The sequence below is a fragment of the Astyanax mexicanus genome, chromosome 23 (assembly GCF_023375975.1).
Source record: "Astyanax mexicanus isolate ESR-SI-001 chromosome 23, AstMex3_surface, whole genome shotgun sequence".
In the NCBI taxonomy this organism is placed as follows: Eukaryota; Metazoa; Chordata; class Actinopteri; order Characiformes; family Acestrorhamphidae; genus Astyanax; species Astyanax mexicanus.
In genome coordinates, this window is record NC_064430.1 from 16,548,216 (window position 1) to 16,574,635 (window position 26,420).

The 26,420-nt window shown below is 36.6% G+C and overlaps 1 protein-coding gene across 1 annotated transcript; it reads right to left on the reverse strand.

Moving 5' to 3' along the window:
- Positions 1-1,406: 1,406 nt before the first annotated feature.
- LOC103031151 (cytochrome b-245 heavy chain) lies at positions 1,407-25,562 on the reverse strand. Its single transcript, XM_022668117.2, has 13 exons — positions 25,335-25,562; positions 25,056-25,148; positions 22,058-22,168; positions 21,053-21,137; positions 20,690-20,838; positions 18,465-18,646; positions 15,045-15,174; positions 14,631-14,723; positions 12,238-12,491; positions 4,956-5,118; positions 4,392-4,538; positions 3,368-3,492; positions 1,407-3,206 (listed from the first exon to the last, which is right to left on the reverse strand). The coding sequence occupies exons 1-13, from the start codon at positions 25,560-25,562 to the stop codon at positions 3,089-3,091; spliced, it is 1,878 nt and encodes a 625-aa protein (XP_022523838.2). The 3' UTR covers positions 1,407-3,088.
- Between the last annotated feature and the right edge of the window lie 858 nt (positions 25,563-26,420).

A 26,420-nucleotide genomic window follows, 5' to 3' on the forward strand; every position in this document is an offset into this window, starting at 1 on the left:
CGGTCACCAAACTTTCCTCAGGAGGTCTACACCACATTCAGCTGATCAAACATTTACATTATATTATAATTTAAAGTTATGTGATTTTCCTTTGCTTCAGGGTGGGTAAACAGCTATAGTAGGAAATTAACATCTTTAAGAAACAGATAAATATTGCAATTCCTTTATTTTAATTAATTTCAGTATTAAATGTGAAAAACATTTAAGAGCCAGCACCACCCATAAAGATCTGTACACACAACAATAATCATTACAAAGAATACATAAAAATATGCTATACTGTACAACATGAATAGGAACAAGGAACAACTGTAATAACAGATGAATGTTACACGTTTCCCCTGCAGTGTGTTTTTTTCTTTCACTCTATTTATGAACAGTTACAAATATAAAATAAAACTAAATGTGTTAATTTAGCCTTGCATTAAGTTTATTTAAGGTTACGTTTAGTTAAAAGTTTAATTTCTTATTCATAATTTAAAAGTTTAATTCCAGAAGCATTGCGTTATATTACAAAGCGACTTGTAGTAATCCAAAAATGGCATAAAGTTGAGAAATCAATCTCTGCTGAACTGTCTTGTTTTGTGTTTTGCACACAAATAGATAAAATGCATTTTTAATGCATTTTGAAATAAAACCATCCAATCATAGCAGGCTTTTTTGTGTCCGCTGTAATTCAGAAACTTCATGTGCAAGAGGAACTGCTTTTGAAAGCCCCTGATTGCTGTGGTGTAAAACTGGTCAGCTATTTCACAGTCACTTCTCCAACCAAAAAACCCAGCAATTTCACAACTGAGAGGTAAGAAGAGAGGCAAGGTCCTGAAACAGACATGAAACGTGTGGAACGTGACAGCATATAAAAATAGGCTTTTTAAAATTATTATTTTATATGTAATGTCAGAAAGACCTTGCGCATTATTTTTACAGTGGTGTAAAAAGGTATTTACGTCCTTACTGATTTATTTATTTTTATTTTTCAGAAAAAGGATTTTTATTAGTTAAATGATTTAATTTAAGACACAACCACATTTTTTAAAAAGTTAAGTTCAATTTTACTAGCTATAACCAGGTCTGATTACTGCCAGATCTGTAGAATCAAGAAATGACAAATAGAATGTTTCTGACAACATGAAGCAGCTAAAATATCTCGAAAAACAACACATTATGCCCCGATCTGAAGAAATTTAACAACAGATGAGATTCATTAGTTACAAAGACATTTCATTGAGAGCAGTAAGAGAGCAGTGCTGTTATTCACAAGTGATAAAAACATGGAACAGTGGTGAACCTTCCCAGGAGTGACCAGCCTCCCAAAATGACTCCAAAAGGGCATGAACAACTCATCTAGGAGATCACAAAATAACTCAGAACAACATTTAAAGAACTGCAGGTCTCACTCGCCTCAGTTAAGGTCATTGTTAATGATTTAATAATCCTTAATCATCTTCCAAGGGGAAGCTTGGAAGGGTTAGAGGTTACAAAAGAAAAATGAGATTGGGCCAAAGTGTGTTAATTTAGGGTGTTACCTTGTTTGATTCAGACTTTCTGGCTTTTTTTCAGTTTGGGTGGAACCAAAGTATCAGGGTTGAAAGGGGCTTAGAACCACCATCAGACCAAAGGCTTAAGTTTGGATTGACCAAAAAAGGTGGTCTCAGTCCAGATCTACTGAACCGTCGTCCGTCAGATTTGTCTGCAGTGTGAAAGCACTTTTTTAGATGGTTTGGACTTTTAGACCAATTACAGGAAGCTGAGTCAGTCTTTTAAACAAAACCAGAAAAAATAGAATTGGTGTTGTGCCAAAATCTGTCTCCTCTCCCCTTTCGTGCAGAAGTGTCACGCAGCTGTAGTCTTATATTGGCAATTCATTTATTTGCTGTAACGCTTGTTTATAAAAAGAAATGAAACAGATTTACGGATAATATTTTACACTCATTTTGCTGTGGGGTGTACATGTACACGAAGGGGAGTCGGATTCTGACAGAGAGCTAGTATTCGACATAACACCTGAAAAAAGCAACTCAAAGCCGAACTTACAACTAATATTCTACAAACCAATTAATATGAATTACAGAGGGACACAGCCCATGTTGCTGATAATGACAAAATGTAGTAAAGTTCTGCTCAGTCACTAAACTGCAGTGTGAAACCAAAACTAACTGGATTAAATTGACCAAAAACAATGTAACAAACACATGAACCTTGGTGCGGACCCCGATCTTGACTTTCAGGTGTAAAAACATTCTTTGTTTGTGACCCTGTTGAGCAAATTGAACTTTACATTGAATAATTTTTATGTTTTTTAGGCTACGTTCACATTACAAGCAACGTTGCTCAAATTCAATATTTTGCTCAGATTGGGTTTGGCGGTTCACATTCACAGATGTAAGTGACCTGTATCTGTGTGTAATGTGAACGAATCTGTTCCTGAAACTCCTCGCCTTCTTCACCAACAACATTAAACATCATATTTGAGAGACGACTCGTAGCTTTATAAAGGTGAAATGGATGCGTTAGTAGCTGATATGTGGAGCATCTTTTGCTGGAGTGGAGAGTAAAAAAGTGGAGAGCTGGTCTGAAGTTCATGCTCAGGTCAAGGAGGTGAAAAAAGGCCAGGCGGTTTGCTTTTGCTGTTTTTACAGCTATAGCTGCACAGCTGCACCAAAAAATGTGTGGGTACAAGAGAGAAGCACGTAGTGCATGCATAAAATTTGACGGGCCGATTTGACCGTTCACATTCATGTCGCATGTCCATGGATTGGATATGTATCTGATTTAGGGCCACATATGGAAGTGACTCAAATCTGATTTGGAAAAAAAATGAACAGATTTGGCACGTTCACACAGCCATGAAAAAAATCTGATCTGAGCCACACTGAGCAATAAATAGGAATTGAGTCACTTCCGCCTGGTAATGTGAACATAGCCTTTGACAGCAACAGATAAAAGTGGATATACCACCCATCCCTATACACACTATATACTACATACAAGCTTAAACTTTCACCAGCCAATTTAGGTTATAAATCCATCCTTTAGCTTTGCAGAAAATATACAGAAAGTATACTTCCTACACCAAGCTAAAAAATGATCAAAAGTTTTCCTTGTTGAATATAAATTCAGTTCCGCCCTGTGATTGGCTGTGGCACTGCTTCTCCAAGGATTTGCCCAGTGCTTGTGGCCCACAGAGAAACACCCCCACTTTACACCTAGGAGAGAGAGAGTGAAGAAGGTTAGTGCTTCATAAAAGTGAACAAACACGGTATGTACAGATACTTCTGTTTCTATAGATAAAAAAACAGTCCAATTATTAGTAAGGAGATGCAAAGACTGATCAGACTGACTTGTGTACATTAACACATATACATACCCTGGATGACTGGTGGCAATAGTGTTGAACTCGTTGTCCCAGTTAGGTTTGCCATACAGGGTCTTCTGCTTCAAGCCAGTGATGGGGTCATTCTCAGCCTCATACTGAACTCGTAAGTGAGCAGCCTGCAAGAAATTAAATGACAATTATTGAGGACATGCCTAGAGTACTTGGTGCTTTGCATCAATGACCAATGCACCAACTCTGCCCTTTATTAACCAAAGTGCCCTTTTGAAACTTCGTTTTTTTTATATATTATTATTATTACGATTTTACTGAGGCCGGTTTGAAATGATCTTTTGAAAACCTGAGCGTTTACAAATGAGTGAAAACAGAATGCCCTGAAATCAGCTGCACACACCCGACCTCGCTCTTCCTCTGTCACGTGACCCCGCGCGGTCACGCGCAAGGCACACTAGATGCGCTGAAGCAGCAGTTCAGTTCAGCGAGTCTTCAGCACAGCACGCACGGCAACAGATAGGCTTCTTCTTCCCCGTGTCCCACCAGCCAGGTAACATACACATCAAGTAAAATTACCTAGTAACCTAGAACCTAGTATATTTTTCAGTTCCCGCTGCAAACATATCTGGTCTAATGACACAAAGATGGAACTCTTTGGTCCTCAATGCCAATTCATGTCTGGTGGAAATAAGGCACCGTTTATCACCTGACCAACACCATTCCTACAGTGAAACATGGTGGTGGGAGCATCATGCTGTGGGAATGTACCAAGCTCGTAGCATAATACTCAAAAATACTTAAGGCTGTAATTGCTGCCAAAAGAGCTTAAACAAACTATTGAGCAAAAGCTGAATAATTTGAATAATTATGTATGTTTTATAGTTTAGTGTTTTATCTTTAGTGTTTTTGCAAAAAATGAAAAAAAAAAAAGTTTCAATTTGTCATCATGAGGTATTGTGTGTACAGTGTTTAGGGGAAAAATATTGACCCATTTTGCAATAAGGCTATAATTAGCATAACAAAATGTGGAAATGTGCTGTATTTTCGTGGGTGGATTTCTGACCTCTGCGTCTTTCCAGCGGGTCAGATAAATGTTGTAACTCAGGAAGTCCCTCATGTGCTTCTCAGTCATCTGGCGCTCCAGAGACTGCAGCAGATCCGCGAACCACTCAAACGCCTGGGTCTCCGGGCACAGCCAATAGAAATAAATCTACAAGAAGAAGGTCAGAATGGTAAATTGTACAGTTTTTAAACCTTAGCAGACTGTGGCTTCCTCATTCCTTGTTCTTCTCATATGTATAAGTCATATGTTTAAATCATTCAAAAGTGTTGCTTTAATGCGGAAACCAATGGCAACTTTAAAGGAGAAAAAATAAATGTCCTAATTTTTTAGTGGAAGTCAATGTAAAATGTCTTGCAGCATTTCCAAATAGCACATTTAAACTTCATCATGCTACAAGTAAGAAATGGCACAGCAACCATACAGACAATCCTTGAGAGGATATCAGGCATTCCACCAAAGAGACATGATTTTTACAGGTGGAAGACAGCATGGAATTTCCAGTCCTGAAACAGAGGGAGAGTCAATCTAAAAACAAAAAAAAACAATAAAGAAACAACACTGTACCTTTTTAGTGAACACGTTGGTGTTCTGTTGGACATGCTTGTACCACACAGATTTCAGAATAGAGGCAAAAGGAGTGACACCAATCCCGGCACCGACCAGCATGACAACCTCGTAGCGGAAGACGTCTTCACTGGCTGTACCAAAAGGGCCGTCCACTGCCATCCTGCAAACACATACACAAGCTTCAATTCAGCTGCCTGATCATGCTTGACCTAAAGCTACTGTATGAAATCAGCCCTTCCAACAAACTACCATATATAGCTCTGGAAAAAATTTAGAGACCCCTTCAGTTTCTAATTCAGTTTTTCTGTTTTTGCTACTATGGACAACAGAACTTTCAGACCTCAAATAATGCAAAGAAAACAAGTTTATATTCATAAAATTTTAAGAGTTCAGATATCAATATTTGGTGGAATAACCCTGGGTTTCAATCAATCAATCAACCTTTATTTTAAACTCGGAAGTACATTGAGGGTGACCCACATTTTCAATGTAACCGAGCAAATACAATAGTGATTGAAAAAGCAAAATTAAAAGCAAATATTTAATATTAATGAAACAGAAGAATAAAACTGAAACTAAAAAATAAAACTATTTAGTAATAGGAATAAAAAAAAACAAAATTAAAAATATATAATAACAGTATTACTGATAAAACATAATAAAAAAAATAAAATATTAAAATAAAATAATTATAAGAAAGTACATAAAAAAAAAAAGTTTAAACACAGTTTTCATGCATCTTGGCATGTTCTCCTCCACCAGTCTTACACACTGCTTTTGGATAACTTTATGCCACTCCTGGTGCAAAAATTCAAGCAGTTCAGCTTGGTTTGAAGGCTTTTTAATGGTTTTATGATCATCCATCTTCCTCTTGATTATATTCCATAGGTTTTCAATTTGGTAAAATCAAAGAAACTCCTCATTTTAAGTGGTCTTTATATAGACCACTTAGAGCTTTATATATATAAACCATGCATCCCTTTAGGACATTTAGGAAAAATCAGTTAGTTTCTTTGCTTTTTTAACAATCTATTTATATTTTTATTCCATTTATGACACTAAATTGAAAGGCCAATTACTCTACCCCATTAGAACACCCCTATTATTAAGAAAGTAGGTGGGTGAAGATCAGAACAAGCCTCTTTCTACAGGTGGAAAGGCCAGTTGTGCTCTCTCAGACTCCACCTTCTTGTCTATATACAGTACCAACTAAAAGTTTGCAGGCACCTTAAATTGAGTTTTTTTTGTTCATTATTTAAAATTTGTATGCATGGTAGATAAATACTAAGGTCATTCCAACTATGAAGAAAAACATATGCACTTATTTAGTAAACAAAAAAGTGTTAAACAGACCAGAATATGTTTTATTTTATTTATTTTAAATTCTTTAAAGTAGCACCTCTTGTGCTTAGATGAAAGCTTTGCACATCTTGGCTGGATTTTCTCAGACAGCTTTATGAGGTAGAGTCACCTGGAATTTTCAGCTTTCAGTTAACAGCTGTGCTGAACTCGTCAAGAGTTAAATACTTACAATTCTTGTCCTCTTAATGTTAATGTTTGAGAGCATCAGTTGTAAAGTTGTGAAGATGTAGAGTTACAGGTATACAGTGAATAGCTCTATTTGAGTAATGTTTTAATTTATTTTATTGCAAGAACTACTCAACTTATTAAAGAAAGACTTACTTCAAAATTAAATAAACTTTGAAAGTAACCTCAAGTGCAGTCACAAAGATCATCTAAAATGTTATGATGAAACTGGCTCTCATCAGGATCACCCCAGAAAAAAGAAAGAGCAACTGTTACCTCTGTTGCACGGGATAAGTTCATCAGAGTTACCAGCCGCAAAAAAACGCAAATTAACAGCACCCTAGATAAGACCCCACTTAAAGGTTTCACAGACTAATTTAATTTGTTTAATACTTTTAAGTTACTACATGATTTATGTGTTCCTTATGTGTTCCTTCGTAGTCTGGATGACTTTATTATTTTTACACAAATTTACCATGTAGGAAAATCGTCCAATATCCTAAAAAATGTTAATTAAGCTGAGGGTGCAGAAATTACAGAAACAAAAGTGGAAGAAACGGTTTTGTTTTCATGGCATTTTATATGGCCTTATTTTGTAAGCTTTTAGGAGGCAGGGAGGGAGTGAAAAATGGTCTTTATCCAAAAGGGCATGATAGAAAACGTTTGAGAAACACTAATAGGGGAAGCTAAGAAAGTTCAGCGTTACGTAATCAAGCCACTGTATTTATTCTCCAATGCCTGCTCTTTCTGGAAACCTTGCAAATGTCCGCTTTCTTCTGCTCACTTCTTCTTTCTGTCAGGGCAGTAAAATTCTGCCAAGCCACATCCCCTTTTACACACTCGCTGTTTCCCCATGCACAACTGTGACTTTCTGATGCGGTAAATTACAGTAATTTTCTGTGCTGTTTTAGGCTCGCAATACACATCTTTAGAGTACTAGGAAAATATTTGCTCTCATAATGCTGATAATAATAAAATGACATGGAATTGCAGTGGGAAATTGATCATGAATTGTTACCTTGATGTGTTTAGGTGATTCTTTATAGTCATTATAGGGTTTACCACTTTTATGGCTTTAAAACACTAAGGGCCCCCTATCTAACAGCCCGTCAATAGTCTATTTTCACCTGCATCGTTTCAATGGCAAAGGCACTTTTGAATATACAGCTCTGGAAAAGAGCTAGATAAAAACACTTCAATGACACTTTCTCTGATTTTGTTATTTACAGATATATGTTTGAGTAAAATTAACATTGTTGTTTTATTCTATAAACTACAGACAACATTTCTCCCAAATTCTACATAAAAATAGTGTCATTTAGAGCATTTATTTGCAGAAAATGAGAAATGTCTGAAAACACAAAAAAGATGCAGAGCTTTCAGACCACAAATAATGCAAATAAAACAAGTTTATATTCATAAAGTTTTAAGAGTTCAGAAATCAATATTTGGTGGAATAACACTGGTTTTAACCACAGTTTTCATGCATCTTGGCATGTTCTCCTCCATCAGTCTTACACACTGCTTTTGGATATAACTTTATGCCACTTCTGTTGCAAAGATTTAAGCAGTTCAGCTTGTGATCATCCATCTTCCTCTTTATTATATTCCAGAGGTTTTCAATTTGCTAAAATCTAAGAACTTATGATTTTAAGTTGTCTTTTATTTTTTCCACAGCTGTATCAGTGCTGATGGGCATGGTGGTCTCAAAATGAGGCATGTTCAGGTAAATTTCTGGCGTATTGCTATCTTGGTAACAAAAAATAAAGGTGCACCTGTGGCAGCGAATTACCATCAGGCACATCCCAAACGCGTGTAAACACCTGCTATTTATACACACATGCACACGCAGTAGTGCAGAAACCCATAGCATGTGCCAATTGCAGCTGTGCAAACTTTTCAACAACATGAACAATAAACAGAATGAATGAGCGTGAATGAGTAGGTCAGTTTCCTCTAGTGCAGGGGTCACTAATAGGCAGACCGCGGACGTTGTCCAATGCGGACACAAACCGATAAACTACTGTGAAGGATTTAATTCTGACCGTGTTCATTTAAAGCGGCAGAACTTTTCTTGTCTTTACAGTATATGTGCTTTGCTGTGCAGTAAACTCACAGACCAATCACGTGTGCTGTATTATCACCACAAACGCTCTCCTCAGCCAATAAGATCTGTGCAGAGCGCTGCCCCAGCTAGTGAATTGGGACACGGCTGGGAAAAACTGCCTTTATAAAGAGATAGGGAGCCCGAGAACTGGTGGAAAAACGAGAACGGGCAGAAAAACTAAAGACACACCGAGTGCGAGAGAGGGACAGGGGAGGAATGTACCCAAAATCTGGCCAGAGAGGCATTTTATTATTATTATATTTTTTTAATCATAGTTCAAACAACCTCACTATATATATAGTATACATGATATATCACTGAATCATAACACAAGTTAAAAATAAATACCCCTGCTCTAGTGTGAAGCGTTGGACACGTCCAGGCAGCTGCACCCCTGAAATAGCAATCTGCCAAAGTCAGAGTACAACAGGCTCTTAAAGGGAATATAATTAATTAAGAGAATTAATATGTGTCTTTTATGTGTTTTAAACCGAATGTGGCTTACTTTTCCAGTAGTTACGATAGCAAAGACACACTGACATGGCCAATTCCAGCAAAAAATAATTAACCAGATCAAACCAGAGGAGAGCAGGTTTCAGTATTGGAGCATGTCCTATCAGTCTGCATACAGCATGCACTCAGGTAAAGGTTTCCCCAGCTGAGATTTATACAATTTAAAGAGGGTTGAGGTCATCGTCATCATTCTTTTACATTCCATATGTTAGACTGTACATGATTATCTCCAAACCACAGGGTTTATTTAATCTAATTAGGTTGGTAATTGCCACCATTATATCCAAACCAGACCTCACTATATATATATTTTTTCATTTCTGCCTGGTACAGACATCCAGTACCTGACTCACAATTCTATGCCTGTTACATGCTTGGTTCAAAGGTTGATATGAACTTGTTTTCTTGTACAAACCAATGGTGCAAATTATTTTATTAGATTCACATTTTATGTTTTAATTTTAATTACCTCAGTGACATGCATTATCGTAAATTATAAAGGTTTTTAGAACAGCACCAGGTTTTTTTTTTTCATTCATTTTTGCCATTTAAGCAAATCAGGTAAAGTCAATTAACCTGAAACAGAACAAAATCCAGTTTAATTAAATGGTTAAAAAGTTAGCAATACATTGCCATGGATTTTTACCAATGAAATGTCAGTTTCCAAAGCCTTTGTCTGTAGTAAAGCAGTGCTGGAACAGATTATATTACTGCACTCTGTACTGCAGCATTTACACACTTACACACAGCACATTCACACTTTCATAATTAATCATAATAACTAGTAAAAGACACAGAAACACAGAGAACTCTGTAACTATTTAAAGTATAGGTCTTTAGAGGTCTGACATGTGAAGTGCAATAATAAAATCACTGATAAGACGATGAAATAAAAAGCAGCTAGTCTGAGCCATACAGCACTGCTACTAGACAATTAAAAAATAGGGGCCTTCTAAAAACGTTTTTAGTGTACTATCAGGCTTCTAAATGTGACGCAGCACGTTAGATCAAAACAGCATTACACACAAAGCCTTCATCCCTTCAGAATTCCACTCAGATAAGCAAGAGAGAGACACTATGTTTGCACAGTTTTCACACGACAGCCAAGTTCACAGCTCTGCCTCTTTTCACAGCTACATAAAGACCTAATCAGAAAGTGTTGTATTCTCTCTCTCTCTCTATTTCTGACATGTTATAAGTGCTGAAACTCAGATGTGTCTGGTGTTGCTTGCTTTAGTCATCTGGAAAGTGAAAGAGTGATGTATTTAAGCGATACTGGATCATCTTTGATGAATTCAGTTTTTATAAAGGACTATATACTGTATTAGAGCTGGTTTCCAGGGTTCAGTCATAGTTTTTAACCCATATTATGAGGTCAAGACTTTGTAAAATGTAGAACTTCTGAAGGTGTCCTTCTGCTAAAATCCACTTTTTCTTGTTCTTTGTGAAATACAATAGATCTCTTAGTTGTATATGATGCTGCACATATAACTCTTCCTCAACCTCCACTGTCTGCAGTAGCTAGTAAAAGAACATATCGTCCCTGTCCTATGAAAAACACTTATCTCCATTTTTGTTGATTTTTAGTTTACTGCATAATTTGAACAGACAAACTGTCCGTTACACTGTGCCAACATTTCTTGGTGAACAGACCAATAGAAACTCTTTAAATTGACCTGAAATAAACTCTTTTTACATTGACTTCCATTAAAAGTTTACAAAGTTTTTCTCTCTCCTGTAAAGTTGCTATTTTGGAGATAAGTGTTTTTCATTGGACAGCGACGATATTCACCCTGGGGTTCTATTCTAACTTCCTGGGCGGCTCTGCTGCAGGGTGGATTTTTACTTTTGGAACCTTTTGGAAGTTCAGTGCCTAGGTTTACATTGGATCTCCGGTGGATTTTGCCTTTTACAGAGACTCTAAGACTAGGTCTTTACACTTAGTAGTGCATTACACATTTTATAAAGTAACGTATGACATTGCAAAGAGTGTTTAGTGTAAAAATGTCTTTATTTTAAAACGTTTCTAACTGTTGTCCGTCTCGCTGCACTCTTCCACCGGACTAAAGCACTGTTATACCAGATCACTGGAGCACTTTTTTTTCACAAAAAACAGCTCACATGGCATTCATTTATGTCATTTATTCATTTATGTCTCATACTAGAGACATTTTAAAATGAATGGAAAAATCATGGAATGAGATCTAGTTAAGTGTTAATATTTTAAGGTTAAGATACAAATGTGGCATAAATAAGAACAATCATTTCATCGTTCCATAACTTGTAAAAGAGGGAAGCTTCCTGTATTTTATGTATTAAAAAATGTATTTCCTGAATGTATGAATGAGGATTTTACAAAAAATGAGTTTATTAAAGAAATATTTTATGTTTATCTGACTGTACAGGATGGTAAATTGACTTTTTTGTATGAATGTATGAATGAGGATTTTACAAAAAAAAGAGTTTATTAAAGAAATATTTTATGTTTATCTGACTGTACAGGATGGTAAATTGTTTTTTGTTGTTGGTGGTGTATTTTTATTTTTTTATATATTTTTTGCATTTTCTTTATATGTATTTTCTTACACAAATATGTATTTTCTTTATAATGTAATGGACTGTGTTTGTGAATTTTAGAAAAATATGTTTTAGAGAATTCTTAGTTCTCATTGGTTATTATGTGACTGTATTCAAATTGGGATGGTGTTTTGTGCCAAAACGTGTACTTCTGGTACTACTACTGTATCTTTAATAAAACAGCAAATCTCCTGCTGGTCCATTTGGTTTGTTAAAATGTTGAAACAGCCCTGTATAAGCAAAAAATAGACTTTTAAAAGAAGCTAGTTTTATCTCTAGCACTAACTCAGCACTCCTACACTCTGTAAATAAGGTCACTTAGGGACTTCGGGACTTAGGGACTTGAGTTGAAGTAAAGGTGAGAGTGCTCCTTTGGAATAATGGCCTAAATTGGTGGGTATGAACACTATTCTTCCTGATGCATCTTGGGTTTGATAGCAGATAGACTGATCAACTGCTGTTGGTACTGGTGTATAAAGTAGAACAGACACCTCATATATCAGTATAGCTCTAACAAAGCTTCCTTCTTTATTTATATTCATTAAGCTTACTTACTTGGGTAGCTCCCAGGCGTCCTGCACCCCTGTTTTGTCCCCTCCACACGCAGAGTATAGGGCCTGGGTCCAGTCCCCAACGATGCGGATGTGGACACTGAAGTGGTCCTCCTCAGGAGCAGAGGTCAGGGTAAAGGGGTGCCACTCTAGCTGAGAGATAGATGGGCACTGCATGAAGATGTACTGGCCCACTTCCATCTTGAAGCCCTTTTTCTTCATCTGCAGCTCCAGGGTTTTGGATGGATGCATTACCACCTGGTGAAATATGGACAAGACAATCATTGTCATTTATGGTAATGGTACAACAACATCTAAACACATATTTAATTATAAATAATATGTGTAGATTTGTAGCACTGAACAGACCAAGGTCTAGAACATGTCTCTATGAGAGTCAATATTGCAAAATCAAGGGTTTCATCCCAATTGCATCCCAGTGCGACCCATTTTAAGTGTTGAAAATGTGACCTCATGATTTCAAAACAACAGTTAAAAAGAAGGAATGTGCACAACTATTTCAGGTCACATTTAGAAAAGTATTGAAAATGTATTTATTAGTCAATTTGTCTGGAACTTTTCATACGGTCCCTAAGGTGAATTGCCATTGCACTTGCACTGTTATCTGCCGTGTTCTAGAAGTGAGTAGTTTCTCCCGTTCTGTTCCACATGCATTATGGGAAATCAGATTTCATTATAACAACAATCAATAAACAATTACTGGTTTTACCCACCACTTTTATCTATATGTATTATCTATAGGGCTCACCAGATTATAAAGCAGACTATCAATAAATGTCTGTTTTCTGGTCTATTTTCATACATAAGGCACAACAGATTATAAGGCGGACTATAAATAAATGTCTATTTTCTGGTCTATTTTCATACATAAAGCACACCGGATTATAAAGTGCATTAATTGACACTAGTAAGGATGTCTACATCGAAGTAAGAAAGGTTTTCGCCATGTGTTTCTTCTAACAGGGAAGCTGGGAAAGCGCCTTAGTAAACAAAACTGTAATTTAAAAAAAACTTTATTTCAAAATCAAATGAGCGCTTGATGTTAATCTACACAGATTTCTCTCCAGTAAACTGTTTAGGTAAGTAAAGCACTTCTGTTTATTTACAGTAAGCTTAGATTTCCAATATTTTGGCCAAATCAGACTACACAATTTTAGCCCGATTTTGACCCGATTTTGTCTGTGCCGACAATTTGCCTGCATAGGATCCTAATTTCAGTGTCGGGTGCGACAAATGTTCGTGCAGTGTGACATAATCAAAGAACAGTAATTTGACGCGAGCAGCGCCGTCGGAGCGTCCAACGAAAAGACTAACATGTTAGAATTCTAGTTTGACATGCTCCGAGACATGCTCCCTGACGCTGACCAATAGGAAGACAGAGCGCTCTGTGGCGCACAGATGTTAACATGGGAAAAATAAAGGGAGACAGTGTTCCTGCAGTTAGCTGGACCAGTGAAACAGAAGAAAAGTTTGAGTTTGAGCTGTGGCAACAATACCCCTGCCTTTATTCTGTTTATTCTTTCATTCTCTTTACATACACTGAAACCTAGCTAAAGTAACTACATCTTTACCTCAAGTTCTCTCTGGAGTACAGAAATGCCTGTGATGTTCTCTTTGGGTCCTGCAGGACTGAGCCCACAGTCACTTCTTCCTCTTTTTGTGTTTTTCTGAGCAATAAAGTGCTTCCATCACGCAAAGCGCTTCTGTAGCTATAATCGTCAGATTCTATCCTCCTCCCCTGCAATTACCTACAAACTCACGCAAGGACGTGGACGGTGATTGGTCGGTGACTATGGTGTTGCTATCGTGTTGCCAGTCCCCTGAGTACGACACAAAATGAAGATAACTGCTTAATCTGACATAGTGAACATCGTGAGGGACCAAAATGTCGTGTAGCCTGAGCTTGGCATAAGGGTGAGTTTTTAGTGAAGTTTCAGTGCTAAGGTTGGGTGCAGCAGCATTAGCATTAGCCGCTAACTGCACCACAACTGTAGCAGGACAAAAATGCCACAAGATAGCACCAGATTGAGGAACCTTCAGCGGAGTGGTTCACTGCTCCTTAATACCTGACTGGTAAAATTCATACATATGGCACACCGGATTATAAGGTACACTGACAATTTTTTTATTTTAAGTGCACCTAATAGTCAAAAAAATTGGTATATATATATATTTATATTCATATATACATATTTCATGCTTAAAAAGTAGCTACTAGTTCTAGTAATCAGTACACAATTGGAACACAGCCATTAAGAGGTATTTTTAGCTTTTCATATCACTGAATTTGAATGTTTTCCAGTTTATTTATTAGCATATATAAATCAATGAATGTGAATGTATTAAATTCTTGTACAGGACAGCATGGCTACTCACCTTGGTGATGACCACTTTCTGCTGTGAGCGATGGAATCTCACTAGCCTCTCACACAAGAAAAGAAACATCGGCCCAACCACCCACTTCCATGTCTGAAAAATGAAAAAATGAAACATTTTACGAGTTCACAAGTAGGACATACCTACATTGCTATTGCACATACAGTAATGTATAGGCTTATTTTGTAAAAAACAAGCATACGGTACTGTACAAAAGTCTTAACCATCTGAGCAAATTATTTAAAAGTTTTTATCTGAGAAGTAATGGCAATTAATAAATCTATGATAATCCATATTGTTTTTTTCATATAGCTACTCAGTATTTATATATCCAGTAAAAGTTGACATATGTTGTGTTTGTCTATGAATACTATATTTGAGGGTTTGTTAGGGTCTGTGTAATGTGGATGTTACCATTGGTGGATTTCCGGCAAATTTCGGCTCAGGGCAGGATGGATCGTTGCCCCATTCCTCAAACTGACTGTGACATTTTATAGGATCGTGATGCTTCAGACTGTCAAAAGACTGGCCTCGCACAATGCGGCTGACAACACACAAACACACACACACACATATATATTTTGTTTTGTTGACATAATGAAAATAGCAAAATTACCAAACTACTATTATGTTGCACATATGTATGTAATGTAGTCATACTGAGTATGGCTCCATTGCTCAAGTACTTTTTACACTTCAATGCAATCCAGTAGCTGAAACACACTGTATTAATACACAGGCTTTGATCAACATGACTTCCTATTTACGTAAAGCATGAAGCATTTGGAATTCGAGGGTGATTTTTTTTTTATTTCTAATTTCTATTCCATTTTCTCCCCAGTTTACAAGGCCAATATCCAAACCACCCACTAAGACTCCCCCTATCTAGTAATGCCCCAACACCAGGGGGATTTTGAGGGTAATACAACACCCTACATGACTCAACTCTACTCAACTTTTTTGCTTTTCCATTTGGCAAAATTGACACCTGGTACCTGGAACCAGGTACTTTTTAGTATTTGCAAAGCTTTGATTTGCCAAAGAGAACTGTCGCTTTATCCAACGCAGAATGACAAACCAAAAAGCTGGAATATACTTCCTTTAGTGGAGTTTAGTCTCCCTTGGTACTGCGTTGTTGATGTAAAGATGATTTAGTTATGATGTTTTGAGACAGACATCACCAGCTACATTTCAGGGGAACTGTGGTAGTGGAAAATTTAATTTATTATTATTTGTAATTTTTTTAATGAAACCAGGGGTGTGAAACAAGAAATGCTTTTCAAGAAGATAAGTAAATATCTTCTCATTATCAAAGAAGACAAAGGAAATAATTTTTAGTCTCCCTCAGGAATCATATATCTATTATCATTAATACACTGCATAGCCAATAAAAAAATATCGCCACCTGGATTTAACTAAGCTGATGATGTGGGGTTGATGCTGCAGTTGGTCAGGTCTAGTTTTCTAGGTTCAGCAACAGTATGTGCTGAAAGAATGAGGTCAGCTGACTACCTGAATATACTGAATATAGACCAGGTTATTCCATCAATGGATTTTTTCTTCCCTGATGGAATGTGCATATTCCAAGATAACAGTGTCAGGATTCATGGGGCTGGAATTGTGAAAGAGTGATTCAGGGAGCATGAGATCATAATTTTCACACATGGACTGTTCACCACAGAGTCCAGATCTTAACCTAATTGAGAATCTTTGGGATGTGCTGGATGGAGAAGACTTTGTGCAGTGGTCAGACTCTACCATCATCAATGCTGCTGCAAGATCTTGGTGAAAAATTAATGCAACACTGGATTTAAATAAAGCTTTTGAAATTGCAGAAGATTATTGAAACAATGCCACAGTGAATGCTTAAAGCCGCAATCAAAGCTAAAGGCGGTCCGAAATATTAGTGTGCTACATTTTTTTTTGGTGGCCAGCCGTTGTGGGATGCAAGACATTTTAAAAGAACTCTGACAATAAAAGTGTATTGTATTTTATAGATACCAGGCACCAAAAAGCGAGTTGGGCTGAGTAGACTTCCTGCTTCCTGCATTGGGAAAGTGCTATTTGTTTCTAAGCAACAGACAGTAAAAAAAACACAGCTAATGACGTAATTTACTGTATTCACAAGTTTCAGATTCATATTTTCCTATATAGCTTCCCATGTACAGTGGCGGAAATAAGTATATCAGTCACCAATTGTGCAAGTTATCCCACTTAAAAAGATGAGAGAGGCCTGTAGATGGCATCATGGGTAGACCTCAACTAAAAGAGACAAAATGAGAAAAAAAAATCTAAAAATCACATTGTCTGATTTTTAAGGAATTTATTTGCAAATAATGGTGGAAAATAAGTATTTGGTCACCTACAAACAAGCAAGATTTCTGGCTGTCACAGACTTATAACTTCTTCTTTAAGAGGCTCCTTTGTTCTTCACTCATTACCTGTATTAATGGCACCTGTTTGACCTCATTATCTGTATAAAAGAGACCTGCCCACAACCTCAAACAGTCACACTCCAAATTCAACTATGGTGAAGACCAAAGAGCTGTTGAAGGACACCAGAAACAAAATTGTAGACCTGCACCAGGCTGGGAAGACTGAATCTGAAGCAGCAGCTTGGTGTGAAGAAATCTACTGTGGGAGCAATAATCAGAAAATTGAAGACCTACAAGACCACTGCTAATCTTCCTCAATCAGGGGCTCCACGCAAGATCTCAGCCTGTGGCATCAAAATTATCACAAGAACGGTGAGCAAAAATCCCAGAACCACACTGGGGGACCTAGTGAATGACCTGCAGAATGCTGGGACCAATGTAACAAAGGCTACCGTCAGTAAAACACTATGCAGTGCCAGTACATATCTGGGCACGTCTGAAGTTTGCTAGAGAGAATTTGGATGTTCCAGAAGAGTGTTGGGAGAATGTCATATGGTCAGATGAAACCAAAGTAGAACTGTTTGGTACAAACACAATGCTTATTCGCATTCAAAGAACACCATACAAACTGTGAAGCATGGGGGTGGCAACATCATGCTTTGGGGCTGTTTCTTTGCAAAGGGACCAGGACGACTGGTCCGTGTACATGAAAGAATGAATGGGGACATGTATTGTGAGATTTTGAGTGCAAACCTCCTTCCATCAGCAAGGGCATTGAGGATGAAACATGGCTGGGTCTTCCAGCATGACAATGATCCCAAGCACACTGCCAGGGCAACAAAGGAGTGGCTTCGTAAGAAGCATTTCAAGGTCCTGGAGTGGCCTAGCCAGTCTCCAGATCTCAACCCCATAGAAAACCTTTGGAGGGAGTTGAAAATCTGTGTTGCCCGCCAACAGCAAGAAAACATCACTGCTCTAGAGGAGATCTGCAGGAAGGAATGGGCCAACATACCAGCAACGGTGTGTGCCAACCTTGTAAAGACTTACAGAAAATGTTTGACCTCTATCATTGCCAACAAAGGATATATAACAAAGTATTGAGATGAACTTTTGTTTTTGACCAAATACTTATTTTTCACCATTATTTGCAAATAAATCAGTGTGATTTTCTGATTTTTTTTTATTTTGTCTCTCATAGTTGAGGTCTACCTATGATGTCTATTACAGGCCTCTCTTATCTTTTTAAGAGGAAGAACTTTCACAATTGGTGACTGACTAAATACTTTCCCCCACTGTATATTTGAGAGGTGCTGACATATGTTGATAAGGAAGCGTCCAAATTCATCCATTTTTTTTTAAACCTTACATAGTGAATGACAAATAGAGAAATACAAATGAGGGTCACTTTAATGGGTGTATCTATGTTTTTTGAACAGCATCATTTCCCGTCCTTACTCACCCAATCCCATGCAGCACTAGACCAATGAAGAACACGATGAAGAGGTGGTGGGTGAACCAGAACACCTCAAAGTAGGACCTGCGGATCACCTCCATAGAGGAAGTGATGATGAGGATGAGCGCTAGGGTGATGACCACTCCAGTCAGTCCTGCCACTGTTGTGAACATCACAATTGTTGGGTTCTGCAGAATAAAGAATAAAGAAAAGGAAGTGCATATCATTGATATGACCATGAAAACCATCATTTTCATTATTTGACTAGGCAGCATAGGTGTATACATGATGGGTGAGTAGTTTATAAATGTGTAGTCTTTGATCATTTTTATGTTCCAGTGAGCATTTTGAGGAGAACTTTGTAGTTTTATAATTACAGACTGTAGTAGTGTATCTGTTTTACTGCATGCTTTATTATTATCCTCCTTTACCCTGTTCTTTAGGACCCCACAGGAAAGAGCAGGTGTTATTTGTGTGGCTGGTCATTTATTCTCAGCACTGCAGTGGCTTTACTGACATGGTGTGGGTGTGTTAGTGGTGTGTGTTGCACTGGCATTAATGGGTCAGATACAGCAGTGCTGCTGGAGTTTTTAAACACTGTGTTTCCAGTCACTGTATACTCTATTAGTTACGTGTACATAGCTGCTCCACCTTGTAGATGTAAAGAGATATAAGCTCTGAATCTGTTGCTGCACAGTTTGTGTTGGTCATCCTTTAGTCCTTCATCAGTGCTCAAAGGACTCTGTCCACAGGACACTGCCCACACAACGCTGTTGTTGGATTAGGGCAGGGAGATATTGTTTAAAAAAAAAAAAAAAAAAGGATATTTTTCAAGTATATGAGTGATTCTCGATTACAATTTAGATTTTTAGCTCTTATATAACAACTTATTTTTTGTTAAAAACACCAGCAGTACTGCTGTACGAGCACAACACACCCTATCACCCTATCACACCCTATCTATAATTTCCCCTCAGGGATCAATAAAGTATCTATCTGTCTGTCTGTCTGTCTATCTATCTATCTATCTATCTATCTATCACACCACTAACACTAGTTTTGAACATTTTCATTCTGTAAATAAGGTCAGATAATGTCACATTCAAAAACTGTATTTTTATGCACTCACACAGGTACTTCATGTGTTTAAGAAGGACAGAGTGCTCTAAAGAACGTTACACATCATTTAAACTGTTTTTGACACATACCTTTAGGGTCAAAGAAACATCAGGTAAAAATGTACCTTAAAATTAGAGCATCAATAAATGTTATATTATGTTATATTATAACTTATATGTTATATAACTCTAAATCCTCTCTTTAGCAATTCTAGCTAATAGCAGCATTCCTCGTCACGGAGGTCACAGGGCCGGCATGCGTCAGACAGAATGACATTATTTACTGTCCTGTTATGCTGAAGGTCTCTTCCTCTTGTTGTGCTATTCCTGTACGCAGGAGTCACACTGCTGCCATGACAACAGCATGTGATCACATCACAAGCAACAGTATTATAATTGCAGTCTTTCTTAGAATCCTTTGTTGTGCTTCTATTTCTCTGCCTACTTTTTTATTATCTTCATTTTACCCTGTTCTTCACCACCACAGTGCAGGTAATATTTGGGTGGTGGGTCAGTCATGGGTCAGCATTGCAGTGACTGCACTGACATGACGGTGGCGTGTTATTATTGTTAGTGTTTGTTGTTCTGGTACGAGTAGAGGATCAGATGCAGCAGTGCTGCTGGAGTTTTTAAACATCTCAGTGTCACAGCTGGATTGAGAATTGACTGAATTGATTGAAATACCCAGCCAACAGCAAATGTCGTCAGTGTCCTGTGAGCAATGTCCTGTAATTACTGAAGAAGGACTAAAGGATGACCAACACAGACTGTGCCGCAACAGATACAGAGCTTTTGTCTTTGACTTCTGTACATCTACAACTTGAACCAGCTAGGTGGGAGTGTCTACTAGAACAACTGTGGTTCTCAAACTGTACTAGAATGACAAGCGAGTGGATACAATGTTTAAAAACTCCAGCAGCACTGCTGTGTCTTATCCACCCATACCAGTACAACACACACCAACACCTCATATGCCACCACCATGTAGGTATCACTGCATTCTTTCAAAAAAGATTAAATTGCTCTTTAAAAATAATTAAAGGTACATATGACCAATATTTAAACGTTTCGACAAGTTCAGTGTAAAGACCAGGCGAGTATCATGTTACTCACCGTCTCATTACTCCTAATGGGGTTAAGGAATGATTCGTTGTCTTTGTTGCCGATCAGAGAGAGGACATGAGGCAAGGAGCTGCTGTTGGCCTCCAGCTGGGCGTCCATAAAACGCTCAAAATTAAACAGATGAGCGATGATGTGTACCGCTGAAAGAAAAATGCAGAAGAGATAACAGATGATTAAAGGGTTCATCTAATACATATACATAAATGACATGTTGATCCAGCATTTTAATATTTAAAACATTCCTCATATAAATATAAATAAATAAATGAATTAATTTAATAAATGTAAATCTACATGTACATTTAAATGTAAATGTAAGCTTTTTGCATTAGGAATAAAGAGGTTAAATTCTACCTGTGTGGAAGGCGATCATGTAGGCCACCAGTTTGTGGAATGTGATGTTCCTGTCTAGCTGGCGAGCAGCAGTACGGCTACAGCACTGCAGAAACACATGCATTTACACACAGTTCACAATCATTCAATCTGTATCAAAGGTGTGAAAAGTATTCACATTTTTTACTCAGGTAGAAGTACAGGTACTAGGGTTTAAAATACTTAAAAATATACAAATAAAAGTAATATAAGGGGAAAACAATGCCATTAAGGACAAAAGCTTAGGCCATGCCACAGAAGCCTATAGTGCTATAATTTTTAAAAGCCATAATAATTATAATGATATTTTAAAATGTTAATGCTGATACATTTGGGATGCACTAGGCTCCCTGTTTCAGCTGCATATATGCACATTTAAAAAATATGCAGTTTAGTACAAATACATTAAGAAATTTTAAAAATTTAAGAGACCACTTCAGTTTCTAAATCAGTTTATCTGATTTTGCTGTTTACAGGTATATGTTTGAGTAAAAGGGACATTGTTGTTTTATTCTATAAATATTTCTCCCACATTTCAAATAAAAATATTCTCATTTAGAGCATTTATTTGCAGAAAATGAGAAATGGCTCAGTGCGGGTGTGACGTGATGTGCAGGTGCGATAGATTACATAGAAACTAATAGGGGCTATTTTTAACAAGGCTTTTTTTTATGTAAAGAGTAGAAAGTACAGATAATTGTTTAAAAAATTAATAAGTAGTAAATCATTTTCTAAACATTAATTACTCTAGATAAATAAGTAAAATATAGATAACCAAAATATCTACTTAAGTAAGGTAACAAAGAATTTCTACTTAGTTACTTGATATCTCTGTGTAGAATTACATTTTACTTGTTTGTTTTAGACACTTTCATTTCTGTTTTATCTTTGTTTCTCTGTCTATATGTCTGTCTGTCTGTCTGTCTTTCTGTCTGTCTGTCTGTCTGTCTGTCTGTCTGGCTGTCTGGGCTCTGTGCTGTGTCTGACCTGAATGGATCCCCTGAGGAAGGAGAGCAGGTTGCGGCAGACTGGCAGCAGGATCAACATGCAGTTAAAGTTCAGACACGCAGCTGGAGCCCTCGCCCAGGACAAAGCATGCTGGGGGGGTGAGAGAGAGAGAAAACACATAGTAAACACATATTAAAACAAACCTCTCAGTATTTCCCAGGGTATTGTGGGCTGCATTCTGTCCATTTTAAACGTACAGTGTAGATCTGTAAAGCTCTTTTATTATTTTGGACACCATATTCTTATTCATTTTTATAAAAGGCAGTTAAAACAACTAGAAAACTATAAGTGCATCTAAAAAAAAATAGAATATCATTTCAAATGTACCTTATTTCAGTAATTTAGTTCAAAATGTGAAACTCATATATTATATAGACGTATTACACACAGAGAGATCTATTTTAAGTGTTTATTTCTTTTACTGTTGATGATTGTGGCTTACAGCCAATGAAAACCCAAAATGTGTCTCAGAATCTTATTGTCTTAGAATATAATATAAGACCAACTGGTACTTTTGGCAGTGTGGGCAGTATGCCAAGTCCTGCTGAAAAATGAAATCCACATCTCCATAAAAGTTGTTAGCAGAGGGAAGCAAGAAGTGCTGTAAGTTTTTCTGGGAAAACACTGCACTGATTGTGGACTTGATACAGTAAAACACAGTGGACCAACACCAGCAGATGACATGTCTTTCCAAACCATCACTGATCATCAGTAAATTTTATATTTCATTTGCAAATCGATAGACCAGAGTCTGGAGGAAGAGTGGAGACACGCAGTCCAAACTGCTTGACGTTTAGTGTGACGTTTTCACAATCACACTGCAAAAAAATAAATCTTAGCAAGTGAAATTTTCTAAATTTAAGAAAATTAATCTTATTTTCTTCTCTAATGAGACTTTTTGTCTAACTAAGCATTGTAAGTGTTAGATTATTTTGCTTATTTTAGGGATAATTATCTTAATCATTCTTACTTAGAAGTTGTACCTTATTTTAAGTAATTTAAGCAATCAAGTTATTCTGGTTCTTGTGTCCAAAAACAGTGACTTTTTTTCTTAATTTAGGTGTTACTTCATTCAATTTGAGACTTTGCCATTGCTTTTTGTAAGAAATCTTACTAAGAAAATTTTGCTTACCCCATTGGCAGATTTTTTGCTTAATATACATATATTGTCTTAATTTGCATATATTTTGTCTAGTTTTTGCCCATGGATTTTTTGCAATGCAGTGATGGAGTGAGGACAAAAGTTATTGGAAGTGCGTGTACATAATTAATGTTTGGGAAATTACTTTGAATAAACAAATTTCAAAACAGATCCACTGCTAGGTCACCTTCAGATACTAAAACTAAAAATGATTTGCTACATTTATTTATAAAGGATGCAAGTAATGAAAAACACACTAAAAAGTAAACTGTTTCTTTTTTTCTGACACTCTGCTTAACCAGTTTAACTACTATCAGGACAAAAACTCTATAAATTGTCATCTTTGCAGTTAGTGAGACAACAGTGGTCTCCTATGCTCTTGCTATTAAAGTTAAGCAATTGATGTAATTATTAACCCCTGAGGTGCCTAATCTTTGCCCAATACGTACTTACAAATGCTCACATAAGGTTAACAACCCATTTAAATTACTTGTATTCAGTAGCCAGGTTTATTTAACGTAAAAAAAATAAAAATAAAAACAACAATTAAATAAATAGCTTTTTACTACACTTTACAATACAGTTCTGGAAAAACAATAAGTGACCACTTATGAGTTTCTTTGATTTTACTAAATTGAAAACCTCTGGAATATAATCAAGAGGAAGATGGATGATCACAAGCCATAAAACCAAACTGAACTGCTTGAATGTTTGCACCATGTGGCATAAAGTTATCCAAAAGCAGTGTGTAAGACTGGTGGAGGAGAACATGCCAAGACTCATGAAGACTGTAATTTAAAATCCAGGGTTGTTTCACCAAATATTGATTTCTGAAATCTTAAAACTTTATGAATATGAACTTGTTTTCTTTTCATTATTTGAGGTCTGAAAGCTTTGCATCTTTTTTGTTATTTTTTAGCCATTTCTCATTTTCTGCAAATAAATGCTCTAAATGACAATATTTTTATGTGGAATTTGGGAGAAATGTTGTTCGTAGTTTTTAGAATAAAACAACAATGTTCATTTTGCTCAAACATACACCCATAAATAGCACTTCAGAAACTAAAGCGGTTTCTAAATTTTTCCAGAGCTGTATGTCAAGTTAAACGAATCACAAATTTTGTAGGACCGTGTGGCGTTCAATCGTATTATCTTCTGAGCCATTAGACAGTTAAAAACAAACTGTCAAAAACTGGCAAAGCCAAAACCAAATATTTTTCCAATAACTGCAAAGAATAATAAAGTAACCAAGTATATTAAAAAAATATGTTTGATATATTTTTTTCTGTTTTGAATTTGCAACACTGCACTGCATTGAATCTGCATACATTTGATTTTTTACATTTGATTGCAGATTTATTTTTCTTATGAAAAACTTTTGGTCACAAAATAAACCATAGATTTTACTACGTAAGATTTTTACATTTAAGTGTATGAACATGGTGTGACTGGTAAAATAATACTCGTAACATCTTTAAATATTGTGGCCCCTTGATGGCACCTTAGTCTGAAAAAATCCTGTTTGTGGGTGTGTATATGTGCACAGTACACAGTAAGAAACAGAAGTGATCAATTCTGCTTCCTTTTGTGACTACTTTAGGCTGTAACACCTGTTCCAACACATGTTCTGTGTCCATTGATGCACGGAAGAAAGCAAAGCACCTAAGTTGACCCCAATGACGGTTCATTTAAAAAATAAGTCCAAAATTAAATAAGCTGCATTTTTTAATACAAAAAAAATGTGTATTACTTTCTATCTGCATTATACATGAGAAACAACATAAAATGTAAAAAAAAAAGAAAAAAAAAAAAAAAACAGAAAACTCTGGGCCTTACCCCTAGGATGACTCTAGTGTAGTAGAAACGATCCACAAGGAACGCCATGTAGAAATGGACGAAGAGGAAAGCGTTGATACCGAGCCATACCAGCTGAAAAAAAAAATGAAGGGCCGAATTAACAATAAATATTTAGGAGTAAGGTAAAGGTTATTGTATTCTTAACAGTCTACAAAAAAACACACTGAAATGTTTAATTTTACTTTACTTAAATGTATACGTGGTTTCAATATATGTATATATAATATATAGCTCAAATTCAGATTCCAAAACACTTACAATAACAAAGATGGACAGTCCTTCATTTGCTGCAAAATTGCCCATACTGAAAGACGGACCGAAGAGCCTGCATGCAAGTGTGTGTGTGAGTGAGTGAGTGTGTGAAAGAGAGACCGAGTGGTGCAGAGAAGTGAAAAGTGTTTGATATTTAAAGCAGAGATTGAAAGAGGAAGTTTCATAAGCCTGACTAAACTCATCAGAGGTGATGAAGCAAGGTTCCCCTGGCATTGTAAAAGGGAGAGAGAGAGAGAGAGAGAGAGAGAGAGAGAGAGAGAGAGAGAGAGAGAGATTCAGTTAAGAAGGGTTTTTTGCATTTAATGTTTTTCCTCTAAGCTCTTTTACAGTATCCACCTCTTTAACAGATGAAGACACTGCCTTAATCTGCCGGTGTGTTTTTTGGGGAATTCCACATGTAGGCTTTCAATCGCCCCCCTCCTCCACCGGACTAAAGCAACATTATACTGGATCACCGGACCACTTTTTTTTCACAAAAAAAAAAACTAATAACATGGCATTCATTCATTCTAGAGACCACAACTACACATTTAAAAATAAACTGTGGTCAGTTTGCTGTGAATAATTAGTTTGTGCTAAGCTTTTAGTATTTTGGTAGCTGTGAGTAAAACAACCTCTAGTGCTTACAACATTGCTTATAAATTAATAGTTCTGAAAGTAATTTAATAGTTTAACAATGCATACTACCACTATTTAATCACTTTTAATGAAAATAGCACGCTGTTACTAGATACACTTCCGTGTAAATACCATTTACTGCAAATATCATATGCCTACTTGTAACTACACATAATATATAAATAAATAGTGCTATTACCAGATGTATCCACTGTATCACAACCAGTATTAATGTGTAAGTGTAAATATCATTTGGTCATAGCTCTCAATATATTAAATTTGTATTTATTTATTTTTACTCCTCTTTGTTTAATAAAGCACCTTGTTCCTGTACATGCATTTCTGTCCACTCTATCTTCTCTTTAAATCTGTGACAGTTGGTAGTTTTGGTTGAGTTTAGCTGCTGGATTAATGTTGGAACCCAGCCAATGCCGTGCCATTTCTGCTCACAGC

Coding starts and splice junctions, on each gene's coding strand:
- LOC103031151 (XM_022668117.2), bottom strand. CDS start 25,562: ATGCCAGGGGAACCTTGCTTCATCACCTCTGATGAGTTTAGTCAGGCT. Junction 20,839..21,052: donor CATGATCGCCTTCCACACAG/GTAGAATTTAAC, acceptor TTTTTCTTTCAG/CGGTACACATCATCGCTCAT. Junction 4,539..4,955: donor CCAACGTGTTCACTAAAAAG/GTACAGTGTTGT, acceptor TTCTTCTTGTAG/ATTTATTTCTATTGGCTGTG.